The sequence below is a fragment of the Charadrius vociferus genome, unplaced genomic scaffold (assembly GCF_000708025.1).
Source record: "Charadrius vociferus isolate BGI_N301 unplaced genomic scaffold, ASM70802v2 scaffold163, whole genome shotgun sequence".
NCBI classification, from domain to species: Eukaryota; Metazoa; Chordata; class Aves; order Charadriiformes; family Charadriidae; genus Charadrius; species Charadrius vociferus.
The window spans coordinates 12,712,266-12,726,077 of NW_009648332.1; the positions used below are offsets into that span (position 1 = coordinate 12,712,266).

Consider the following 13,812-nt stretch of genomic DNA (forward strand, 5'->3'; position numbering starts at 1 on the left):
TACGTTTGCCCTCTAATGGCACTTTAGTTTGAATTATCAAAATGCAAGAGTAGACTAGAAAATGGCCCCATGTAAGACCTTGGCATCTGAGGAGATCTTGGCTGATGGCTGTGCAAACTGCTGTATGTATGCCGCACAGCAATACTGGCTTTTGGTTGTGTAGTCCTTTTTTATTATTCAAGCTGGTGGTTCCACCTCTAAACTTTAGAAACTATTTCTTACCTCATAACCACAGTACAAAAAATATTATGAAGTAACCATAAGATCTGTAGCTGCTTTACCCAGGATTATGTTGGGAAGCATGATATTTGAAAGACAGGTGCTTTTTTCTTCTTTTTGAGACTGAGATCTGGCCATCTGTTTCATTAGCATTTTCTGTCTGTTGAAAAAGCTACTTGGTAATCAACCAGAGGCGATAATCTCAGCGAAAAGCTATGCTTTGCTTCTGCCAGTGGGGAATTCAGTGAATGAAAGCAGAGATGCACCATATTTGTACCTCACAGCTGACGTTGCACTCAATTTTTGAAAGGACTGAAAACTTCAATTACCTGAATATTTGAAAGGCAAAATGTACTGGAACCATTGCTTAATTTAGAGACGTTTTAGGAAAGAAATAAACAGGTTAGATTTTGCTTACAGTAGCACCAGTGTGAAGTAGGGTAATTCTGTTTGATAGCGTTATGCAGAGAAACACTTGCATTTAAAGGAGGCTAGCTTACAAAGTGGCAGCAAGATGTGCCCGCTGGCGAAACCTTGGAAGCTAAACTGCAGATGCCATGCGCAAATACTATTTCTCTATATTTTTCTTCCCATGATGTACATGAAGTACACCAGTTAAATTCAGAAAGACAGTAAAAGGGACAAACAATGAAAAGACTGGATGTGTGCAGATACCTACACTATTACTGATGAAGTTTAATGCATGCTGGAACAACTTACCCTTGATTATTGCTAAAATAGCCTTAAACATTTTTCTCGTATTTTGGTGCTGCAAAATCATTTGGGCATGCAAATAAGTATGAATATAAAACTATAGATTGGGTGGTGGGAAAACAACAACACACAAGCAAAATAACTACCACACAAGTAGCATCTGACCCCCTGGAAAGATTAAAATCCTGTCTTAGCCAGGAAAAGAGTGGAGGACTGGCACACTTTTCTGATGCTCTACTAGATCTGCAGGGGTTCCACCTGAATGTGAATCTTTTAAATGATCCTGAGAAAAAGGCAGCCTGAGGTCAGTACTACTGTGGAAGTCAGGACATGGTTCGCTCGCCAGGAAGGATACTGCATTTTACCTAGTCCACTTGCCATAAGCAGCTTAGAGATGACATGAGTGAACTGGGTGACATAAACCCCACCTAAATCTGAAGCATTGTCACTTGAAAAGTGACAATCAGAATAATGACATTTATAGAAGTTCTTGGTTTTGATCGTCAAATTCACACCGGTAGCTTTTTGTAATCTCTGCAAAGGAAAAAAACCCAACATTCTTCTGAAGGCAGATATTACTCCAGAGAGTCATGTCTTGGCTAAACTGAATTGGGATAAAAATTATTTACATTTATGCATCTAACTGGTGGCTTTTTTTCTTGGGTAACAAATCTCACACGGAACAGATTATCCTTCTCTTTGACTGTTCTCAATGGTATAGAGACTGTTGACTTATTTAAGGTGCGAGTTCTAAAAACCATAAGGGGTGTGGGGCTGCGGGTATTCTGTAGGGTAGCATGGCAGCAGAAACTAGCTGATAAGAGAGCATTACAAGCAAAAAGTTCTTCAAGAAAAATGAGCAACAGCTTGAAAAAGCTAACCTCCAGATATTCTAACCTGTTTTCCCACTCTTCTTGAGAGAAAGACCTAGCAGCAATGATAGTGTATCAGTTCATCTAGAACAAAAAGAAGCAAAAAATAGACACACAAGTATCATTATTACCATTCACGGTAAGATCTTCATAGAACTTACATTAATCTGTATCCAATGGGTTTCTGAAAGGAGCTGAACTAGTTACTTCTTCTGAAGCTTTTGGCAATGCCCCATGCATTCACCAGTTCTTTAAAAAAAAAAAAGGTTTTCCTCAATTGACTTTTCTTTTGGCCTATGGCTTACAATTCCCGTTTGCATATCCCCAAAGCCCAGACTTTTCATGTTGGTTTAAAGAACTCCTTCTATTGAGCATCCTGAAAACATCAGCTAAAGCTCATTTAGTCTTTTCTTCAAGCAAAAGGAATTGCAGTTTCCATTCTCTGTGAATTAAGCATCCCTGGTGCCTAATCCAGCTAGTTGTACCTCTGCAGGAGATGTGGTAATTGCTTTATGGGAATTCTCAAAAGCAGCTCAACTCCTAGGCACATGGCCTGACTGCAGCGTTTTCTTGCCTTCCCACATACTCTCGCAGGCTGACCATTTTCAGCCTGCTGTGGAGTTGCCGTTGACAGCCTGAATACCACCTTTTTTTTTTTTCTTTGCTGGACCGTAACTTTAAATTCATTTTAGCTTTTTTTTTTTTTTTCCTTTTTTTTAAGTGTGGGGGAACCAATTCTCATTTCAGCTTGGTTTCTCTTCTGATGTTTCAAAAAACTATTTGCAACTGGGCAAACTTGCTGACATGTAACTTTTCCGGGTCTTTGGAGATTATTTTTTCAGCATTTGTGTTCATGAATTCTGCTTTTTTAGTTTGTCCTATTGATACCAGCTGTACATGCTGCAGCTGATGGTTTTACCCCTGTACTCTGCCTCAGTATGTGCATAAATGTCAGTGATTTCTAATGCAGAAGCGTACGGGCCAAGGGCTGGATTTCTGTAATAGAGCTGGCAAGGAGAAATTGGAATTAACTTGCACTTAGTTATTCAGTGTGGCCCAGCCTGCGTAAACACTAGCATTACCAAACGGTAACACAATTCTGACAAGCAACTGTTTTAAGTTCAGATGAGTTCAATTCTGTGCCATAAAAGTTGAGCAATGAATCATTTTCTTAAATCATCCCAACAGTTTAACACAGACAGGTCATTTGTATGGGATGCTTGAAGCCGGTTTCAAATATTTGCTATCCATCACTGGACAGCATCTGATCTAAGCATACCAAATCCAGTTGCACATGTCAGCAAAGTGAGATTTTCCTCCCCTAAATGCAAGGGCAATTTTCCCAGTAGCTGAGAAAAACTGAGCCTCTGCAGCCAGAGAAACAGTTTTTCTTGTAGGACTTGGTTAAGGAATAGCGTCTAAAGTTTGATCTTGGGCACATTCCTGATCTAAGTATTAAAATGTGTGTAATTTTAAGCTTATAAGCACAGTGAACATTTTATAAATTTAGTCTACTTAGTTTCCACACTGGACAAGCATCCAGAAATACTTTGGCAGAAATGTCCTCTGAAGAGTCAGCAGCTTCATGTGACCTAAGAAATGTCGGATGATATGGCTTCTAGCCCATTGACAAAGCTGTATTTCAGCACATATCCCGTCCTACTAGACTGAATAACCAAGCATTATGGTCCAATCTCTTGCTGTTGAAACTTCTTGGCTTTTGCACAGTTGCCATCTGTATTTTTCTAAGCAGATATTAAGCAGTACTTGACCTGGAAGAGCTACTACAGAAAAGCAATAACTATTTTGGCACCTCGGGAGCAGTGACAGATGTATTAGTCAAAGACAGAAGATGGATGATACCAGGAAAAGTAAGAAAATTGAAAGAAACAGAAGAAAACTATTGGTGCAACCCTTTGGTATCAATAGAAGACACACACATGTGTTTCATGTCATAATCTACTATGAATTCAACATTTACACGATTTATTAGTGCAAAATTGCTTCTTTAGACAGCTTTTTCAGGAAATGGACTAGTTTTCATTTGGAGAACTGGAACACTGTGATGGATTCCCCATTGCTAGAAAAACAGTATCATAAATTTCAACCATGGACTTAAAAGTATGCATGATATTCTGTAGTTTGAAAAACTCAGTCAATAAAGATCACGGGGGGGTGTGGGGGGGTGGCAGAGAGGCAGAAGAAAGCAACCATACACACAGAATTTTATTAGACATTGGAGTTCCTATCAACTTTTTAGTAATTTCTTTTTCCTTTTGCCTTTACTATTAAATACATTGTACAGTAATTGCACATTGTTCAGTTCCACTTGTACAAATCCTCTATGTAATTGGTGTCACCAAGCATCTGATAACACAAACTTCACAAGGCATCAATAAGGACAGATGCTTTACTCCATACATTCTTTTGGGCTCCATCTCAAAATTTGTCACAGCAGCTAGTAGTATTTGTACTTTGCTCTTGTACTTTGTCTTTTGGTTTTCAAACTTTTTTTTTGGGGGGGTGTGTGCGTGTGTGTGTGTATGTGGCATGTTTGATTCTGAAGATGTCCTGGAGTCATCATGTATGCCACCAGAGCCAATATTGAATAGCAGGGAGTGGATTTTTCTGTGAATTAAGAAGTTTGTATTCTCTCTGTACACCAAGGAAAAGAAAAATTACTTGTTACAAGCAAAAGCTGTTGAGAAGCTGGAAGTAAAAACTGCATCCAAAGTGTAGAGAAGTGAATACTTTGCATCAGTACTCACATCTGGAAAACCATTTTCTGCATATGAGAAAAACCATCCTCTTCCTTCTAGTACTTTTCAATTTACTTAGGAATAGCTTAACTGTTACAGATTACAGTGGTGAATAAAATGAAGGAAAGGGATTTTGAAAGGTCTTCCTGTAAGTTCTGCTGAGTGTGTTTGACAGGCTGTCTCTTGCTCTTGGTGTTTTACCACTGGCCTTAACCACAAGATAATATATATCCCCCTAAAGAGCATGTAGTGGGTGTTAGTCCTCTGCTGCCAAATAATGCAAAGGTAATATAATATAATCAAGGGCCTATGAAGCTCACTTGATTAAAATGCATGTACATAAAGCAGAAGACATTCTACAGTCCACAAGTAAAAATAAAGCATATTTATCAATAGCTTATGAACCACTTCAGTTCTCAGATATCTCATGTCATCCTGTATCATATGCAAATTCTCCAAACAGTAAGTGTGGGAAGTGGTAACAAATAATGGGCCATAATTATCTTTCTTTATAACACTATAACAGGGCTGCAACATTCCGTCTTTTGGCACAAAGAATATTTTTGTTATTTTGTTCTTGCAGCCTGTCCCTGACTACAGTTAGGTAGTTAGTATGATTATTTTATTAATTATCACTGCAACATATAATAATTAATTATATATTTGAGCTAGTGAATATTGCATTTCTATTAGAATGGAGCTCATTTAGCAGTGAATGATATTATGTTCATGCAAAATATCTGAGTTGTGGAAAACATGTGCACTGAATTCAAGTTCACTGAGGAGCAAAACAAAGCCCATGACAAATCCAGAAACTTAAGGTTAAGGAACTAGCTTCTGTGACTGTTTTAAGTACTATTATTAACATAGTGATTTAAGATTGAGCTTAGCTTTGTCTTTTATTGAGGATTTTGGTGCATGTGGCACTGTACAACAGAGTAAATGCTATCAATTTTCCCTAACATGTTACAAGCTGAAAAACAGAATTCATATGTAATAAAAGCTTAATTTTGCTCACTGTTGGAATAATAAAAAAAAAAGCAAGTGTAATATTGGCAGAGAAATGCTGGTTGTAGGGACAGCAGATTATATTACCATGTCATTCCTGTAGATCCCCATAAGGGCAACATAGTGTTATGATGTCCCGTCTGTTCTTCTCTACCATGACATCCTCATTCTCCAGTACTTATCCACGTTTGCCCTAACCATTCAGCAATATAAAACCCCCAGATTGGTATTATAAAGAAAAGAAATTCTTGCTTTACAGCTCTGATTACAACCTAACAAAATGAAGGTTTTGCTATGTATAAGCTGCTGAACAAAGCTACTGCTAAGTATACTCGCTCCATTTAGAGATAGGCTGGCTGAGTTTTAAGTGGACCTTATGGCATTATTGGTTCCTACAATGGCATGACTGGCTGGGTAGACTAGGGGAGAGCAGTGGACATTGTCTACCTTGACTTCAGCAATGCTTTAGACATTGTCTCCCATAACATCCTCATAGGTAAGCTTAGGAAGTGTGGCCTAGATGAGTGGACAGTGAGGTGGACTGAGAATTGGCTGAATGGCCAGAGGGTTGTGATCAGTGGCGCAGTCTAGTTGGAGGCCTGTAGCTAGTGGTTTTCCCCAGGGGTTGGTACTGGGCCCAGTCTTATTGAACATATTCATCAATGACCTGGACGAAGGGATAGAGTGTACCCTCAGCAAGTTTGCTGATGACACAAAACTGGGAGGAATGGCTGACACACAAGAGGGCTGTGCCACCACTCAGCGAGACCTGGACAGGCTAAAGTGTTAGGTGGAGAGAAACCTAATGAAGTTCAACAAGGACAAGTGTAAGGTCCTACAGCTAGGGAGGAATAATCCCATGCACCGGTACAGGTTTGGGGTTGACCTGCTAGAAAGCAGGTCTGCAGAGAGGTACCTGGGAGTCCTGGTGGACAAGAATTTGACCATGAGCCTGCAGTGTGCCCTTGTGGCAAAGGCGGCCAATACTATCCTGGGACGCATTAAAAAGAGTGTGGCCAACAGGTCGAGGGAGGTCATCCTCCCCCCTCTAGCCTGCCCTGGTGAGGCCACATCTGGAGAACTGTGTCCAGCTCTGGGCTCCCCAGTTCAAGAAAGACAGGGAACTGCTGGAGAGAGTTCACCAGAGGGCTACAAAGATGATGAAGGGAATGAAGCACCTCTCTTATGAGGAAAGGCTGATAGACCTGGGTCTGTTTAGCCTGGAGAAGAGAAGACTGTCAGGGGATGTCATCAATGCATATAAATATCTAAAGGGTGGGTGTCAAGAGGATGGGGCCAGACTCTTCAGTGGCAGACAGCCATAGGACAAGGGGCAACAGGCACAAGCTGGAGCACAGGAAATTCCGTCTCAACACGAGGAAAAGCTTCTTTACTTTGAGGATGACAGAGCACTGGAATAGGCTGCCCGGAGAGGTTGTGGAATCTCCTTCTCTGGAGACATTCAAAACCCACCTGGATGCGTTCCTGTCCAACCTGTTCTAGGTGAACCTGCTTTGGTAGGGGAGCTGGACTAGATGATCTCCAAAGGTTCCTTCCAAGCCCTACCATTCTGTGATTCCGTGATTCCTGTCTAAGCAGATACTTTTAACTAAGGGAGAGTCCAGTTTCTCAGTTCCCTTCCCTGGACCACTGAGTCTTCAGAGTGCACAGAGGAGCTGGATTTGAACTACAAGCAGTTCAAATAATTTCAGCGGTAACTGACTATTTGATGAGCTGCCTGGGGTATGTCTGCTTGATATTTTGCAGAAATCAGGTAGCTCACTCTGACCGCTAAGTTGAACATAGTTTATGTGAGTAGTACAGCACTGAGCCCAAACCAGTCTATGGTATCTCTGTGCCTCTCCTAGGCATACATTAACTCAAGAAACAAAACTAATTTATTCATGTTCTATGCAACATCTAGGTAACTCAAGCATGGGTCAACAGGCTCACACCTGCTCCTAATTCCCAGACAAAAGTTAAAAATACAAAAGTGCAGGGGATTAAACTAAGCAGAAAGAATTGCAAGGTAGTATGTTTAAGTGATAATTATCAACTAAAAAAGCACCCACAATGGACAAACTGGGAAAGATAATGACTTCAAAAAAGAAGGATTGAAGACTGGGTCACAAACTGAGTAACAACATGCTATTGGAAAAATGCACGTCTATGCAAGAATATGCCTTGTAAGAGGTAATTTTTCTTTTCTCTCAGCAGTCTGAACAGTTTGGAATCATAGATGTTTAGATGAATTGGAAACGGTCTACAAGAGAGTAAGAATGTGACTTAAATTATCTAGAAAACATGAAAGGCTAAGTGAATTGGGACTGTTTAGCCTGAAAAGAAAGCATGAAGGAAGCACACAATAACAACCATCATTTGTAAAATGCTGTTTCCAGCAGAAGGGAGTCAGGTTACACAACTGGAAGAACTTTTAAAAAATAAAGATAGAGAAGCCCTGGGCTGCCTGCAGGTCATGGAACCTTCATTCTTGGAGCTTTTTAATAACTGGTTAGCCAAATATTTGTCAGGAGTGATATAAAGACAACTGATCCTGCCTAGGCAGTAGAGGATGGACTGACTACGTGTCACCTCAAGGTCACCTTGAGCTCTGTGATTTTATGGAGGGTAGACAGAATAAGTCTGCAAAATACATCTCAGGATAAATGTAGCCTCTGAAATGATTTAACTGGAAAAGGATCACTCATTCACTTACTTGAACGTGCTTTGGAAGATCCCTACAACTACCTGTAATGTTCACTCAAACTATTAGGAAAAAAGCAGAAGTAACTCTGGAAAATACTTAAAATGGGGAATTTCTTTAAATAGTATGATTCTGAAAGACCACAAAGGCCTAGCCAACACACTGCAGCTTCAAAGAAAGGCAAACTTAATCAGAAAGTTACTGCAACAAATTGCTCATTCACTCTCAAATAAACAGAATTAAAAATAAAACCAGAAAGAGAATTCAAGCTTACTGCTTCACCAGTTTTTCCAAGGTTTCCTTGGTCTCCTTGTTCTCCCTGTTCAATGTAGAAAACAGATGATGTAGTTCATTAGAAAAGTAATTTCTTTCATATGTGTATATTAAAGTCCTCTGTTTTCCTAGGAGCCTCTTTATTTTCTAAATTACATCTGCCAATTGAAACTTTAAAAGCTAAAATTAAGCCACCAGCAAAAATTAAATTTTGTCAGTGGTGAATTTTGATTTCACAAAAAGATGTACTAATGTATTTAGGACTTGCCCACAAGAATGAAAAGTATGTATTAAGGGCTTACTAAATATATGAAGTCAGCAAATACTATAAATTAATGATTTAGTTTTTATTTAAATCTTCCTTTCAGCAAATTACCTTCATTTGGTACAGCAAAGGGCTACAAAGATAATAAGGGACTGGAGCACCTTTCTTATGAGGAAAGGCTGAGGGACTTGGGTCTTTTTATTCTAGAGAAAAGAAGACTGATGGGGGATCTTATTAATGCTTATAAATACTTAAAGGGAGGGTGCCAGGGGATGGGAACAGTCTTTTTTCAGCGGTACCCAGTGATAGGACAAGAGGTAACAGGCACAAAGTTGAACATAGGAAGTTCCGTCTAAACATGAGGAGGGACTTCTCTACTTTGAGTGAGGGTGGCAGAGCACTGGAACGGGCTGCCCAGAGAGGTGGTGGAGTCTCCCACTCTGGAGACATTCAAAACCTGCCTGGACACTGTCCTGTGCAACCTGCTGTAGGTGACCCTGCTCTGGCAGGGGGGTTGGACTAGATGATCTCCAGGGGTCTCTTCCAACCCTGACCCTTCTGTGATTCTGTGATTATTTCACAACTGCTTCAAAAGTGTTACCTGTGCACACTACTGATAACTTTAATTTTATTATGAAATATTAGGAAAATTGACATTTGAATGACATTTTAACAATTGACATTTGAATGACATTTTAACAAACTTCTCCCTCTCTCCCCAAAAGCTTGGAACTGGAATTAAGTATTAGACTAATTAATTCTGTTCTCCTTAATAACACTGCAAGTCATTTTACATAACTCCAGAACATTTTGCTATGTAATTTACAAATGCAAACTGGGTGTACATGCACTATTAATTATCTGGTTATGTCTATAATCTCAGTGCCCTGATGAACAGTGATTCAGGTACTGTTTACTCAGATTGCAACTCAACACTGAGAAATTCTGATGCCACAATCTCCTCTTTCAAACCGCCGCACTTCATCTCATACCCCCTCAGACCCTCAAAATCCTGCCAGTGCAGGAACTGCCCTGGGTCCCTTGTTGCCCCCAGGTCCAATGACCCTCACATACCCAGGCAGCTAGATCTCATTTTATCAGGTGCTGTCTTTGCTCACACATCTCTGTTCCTTCTTTTCCAAAATGGGATCTTGCAAGAAATCAGAATCACCAGTATGATATACATTTATATTATATGGAAGCATGTGTACTCATATCCTTTCACTGGCATGCCATTGTATATAGCAGTGTATAATTGATACTCTAAACACATTTATTTCACACATAAAACCACCACCTACCTTTAAACCTTCTGGTCCAGGATCACCTACATAACCTTTTTGTCCTGGCTTTCCCTAAAATAATGATTAGAATTAAATATTGTCAATATTTTATTTTTAAAAGATAATTTCATCCCATTTTCTGTATTTATCAAAATACATACACTCAAAAATGTACAGTTCAGTAATATTTAATACCAACACTTGAAGCAAGAGTATTTATAAATCTACATCTGAAAATACACTGTTGATTATTACAGCAAATACTGGCACAGCAAGCAGAATCTATATTAACTCTTACAGCAGTTAACACTGAGGAAAACCAGTCACAATCCAAGAATCAAACACATTTCATTTTCCCTTTAAAAAATGTATTAAGTAGACAAAGAAAAGGCAAGGTCATGTTCTCTCCTGGTTAATTCCAGCAGAACAGGGACTCACACTAACAAAATTTGATGTTTAGACTTCAGGGACTGGTTCATCAAGTTAATTATTCTAAACCTCATCTCTCTACACTAGCATTTTACTGCTGATATTATTGCTATGATAGTCTGTTAATAACATTGTTATCTAGAAGAAATACAGCAACATACTTGAAGAATTTTATAACATTCATCCCTCTCTGTTGTCACTCACACAGATCCACAAAGGCTTTTCTCCTGAATTTTCAATTAGATGTTTATAACTTAATTATGTCGCACTTTTAGGAGGTTGTTTTCCCTCCAGGTATACTGTGATTTCCTCTACAACACAGAACATGGCCTAACCATTTGGTTATCTGAACAGTATAGCCCTGCCTAGACAAACTTTCCCCATCTGCTCCGAGGCAAACACCCTAGTCCAAAAGTAAAGGTCCAGTGGTCTGGATGAGGCTCTTCAGCAAATTGCTAATGAGATCACTGAAGTCTAACAACTGAAGAAAGAAAATTAATTCAACATTTTAATGATTCAGTATCAAAAAGATGAGATTTCTGCTGAAAGGAAATAATCAGCTGTTGTTCCAGCAGAGTAAATAATTGCAGTCACAGGACTCTGTAATGAGAGCTTTCCTTTCCACATTGGCTGTCCTGAGACAAGAGCAACTAAAGCAACAAATAACAAAAAGGTTTCTTCAAAAAAGATGGGATTTTTCCATTTGGCTCTTTTGCTCTGGCTGCTCTGTGCCTGTCTTTCAGAGCACATGTGTGTTAATTTCTGGGCATCTGAGAAATTCTCTATATGGATTAAAATTATACTGTCTTAGTAGGTTCCATGACTTCTCATATTAATCCATTTTTATCTCTCTCATTCTCTCTCTGCCTGCCTGAGTGATTTCATTTTGCCCTACAAGTTCCAACAAATATCACTGCTTTAGGAACAGATTTTTGGTTTTGCCAATGAATTAAAACAGCACAGCCAGGAACGCAGGGAGAAAAGACTGCAAAGAGAAGTTGTAAGAGACCCAGATAATGGAAGACATGTCTTTCCACAAGGCTTAGCAAAGAATAAGTGATGGGCTTCTGCAGATTACTACATGCTGTTTAACTACTTTGCTGCAAAGAACCTTAAGGTCTTTCTAGAGAGCAAGACTGTAACATAAAAATGTTTTAAACAAAATTCACTGAAATAAACCTGGTGGCTGCTATTAACTACCTTGATAATTTTAGTCCTATCAGAACTGAATTGGAGTTACAAATTGTAAAGTTTTCTTGGCTGTAGTACCCCAGCTATGTACTAGCTGCGTAGGACACACAACAGATGCAAGTTGATCAGAAAATGGAACAAGTGAACTTAACTGGTAAAGCAATTTGAAACATACAGACTTGGCTTTAAGCAGAAATGCAATACAACCGTAAATTACGCATGGAGGAAAAGCCACTTACAGAAGGTTAAACTAGGGAAGGCTGCTTTTTTGCTTGCAAACCCCTGAGAAAATTACTCTTCCAGAGCAGGGAAACCCCAAAGGAAATGTCTGTTTCCTAAAATATTAGCTGAAAGTTCTGACCTTCCCTTTCAGGAAACAGCAACCACCTGTGCTTCCTTTCACCTCACAATGGGTTGATAAAGGTGTGCATATTTTAATATCAGTATCTTTCACTAGCAGTCTATTCCTACCTCTCCACAAGCTCCTCACATGCATTCAGCCCACAGGAAGACATATGCCACCGTCAGAAAATACTGCACTGCGGGAGCAGGGCAGCTTTGAGAGGTCTTTCCTCCATCTTCAGGAGGAACTGTTTACCTTATGACTATATAAATATCAGCTTTTGTTTTACACATGTATCTCAGAAAGGAATCAACTCACAACAATTCCATCTTACATTCTGGTTTAAAACAATCTCCCCCCTTTTAAAGGCATTTTTCTGCTCCAGCAATGAAGATACAAAAAAAAAAGAAAAAAAATGCCTGCACTGACTGAGCTGAGCTACACTGACAGTTACAGTGTTAATATTTGGATAGCCTTTGAGAAAGAGAGTTAATTGGGAAGAAACTGAATAAACACAGTCCCTTCTTTAATGTGGCATCTACTGTATTTTCACAGGACAAATAAACAAATACTAAAAAAAAAAAAAAATCAGCATTTTTGATTTAGAAGGATTAATTTAAGAAAACGTAAGTATTTGACTTTGTAATGGAATGGGTGGTGGGAAGGTTTGGAAAGGAATGAATGTAAAATCAAATTGTATGGTCAGATTCAGCTCAAAAACCTCTTCCTAAATTCAAACAGGCTGAGCTCTATGAAACCTGAAGTATGTCCTGAGTAAGCAGGTAAGCATCCTCAGTTTTGGCTCCATTTGTTTTAAACATATGGGAATTATTTTCTGAGCTGGGACCTGATAACCAGAGCACAGGTTCATATTCACCTTCTGTTCCAGTAGAGGATGATCTATTTTGCTGGCAGCATTGGTCAGGTGAGTCCCAGGGGTTTTGTTTTCTGGTATGTTTTTTAAAGCAAAAGCTAGAAACAAGGCTGGGAGCTGAACACTTTGACTGAAAACTACACAGCAGAAGAGATGAGGAATTCTAGAAGCACTAGAAACCTGTTCCATTACTGTCCAAGAGAAAACTGGAACAGTTTCATAAGAATAATCGAAGGTTTATAATGTACCACCTACAAGGATACTTCACCTACTTCAGACAAACTCTAAGAAAGTCAGGATAGCAGTGGCTGGAAAGAGGACTAACCTACTAACTGTGCCTACAAATAAAGTCTGTAAGACAAGCAGCAAGGTTGTAGCAAAAATGACAAAGGCAGGACTTTCAAAATAGAATGGCTAGACATTAGAAAAACAGTCTGTAAACCAGGCAAAGGACTGAAGCAGATTGCCGAGGAGAATGAAGAATCCCCACCCCTGGAGGCTGCAAAAAACCAAGTTAGAGACACCCCAGTCAGTTAAAGGCATAGTGACAGCTGATGGTGCCTCAGGGCCATGCATGGCCAGACCACTGCTTCAGGTCCCTCTCAGAGACCTCCCCCGCCCCCATGGCTATTTAATTAGTACAGTGACAACACAGTTTTGATAGCATTTACTTTCAGATGTAGCATTTACTTTTCTAAATTCCTTCCACGGAAAATGGAAACAAAGCCTATGTAAATCAAATGAATGTGAAATTGCAATCAAGCAAGCATAATTTAAAGAGACAGATGTGTTCAGCAGCTTACTGACTCAGTCCTGCTAAAATATATCAGATTTAACAACTTCATGATCTGCACTCTCTCTCTCTCCAGTGTAATCAC

General features: G+C 39.4%; 1 protein-coding gene across 1 annotated transcript in view; it reads right to left on the minus strand.

Annotated features, from left to right (window-relative positions):
* COL24A1 (collagen, type XXIV, alpha 1) overlaps window positions 1-13,812 on the minus strand; it is a 178,394-nt gene that overhangs the window by 61,956 nt on the left and 102,626 nt on the right. The window contains exons 24-25 of the mRNA XM_009884884.1: window positions 10,116-10,169; window positions 8,551-8,595 (exon numbers count right to left, since the gene is read on the minus strand). Of these exons, the coding sequence (XP_009883186.1) occupies window positions 8,551-8,595; window positions 10,116-10,169 (99 nt within the window). The remainder of the gene's footprint in view (window positions 1-8,550; window positions 8,596-10,115; window positions 10,170-13,812) is intronic.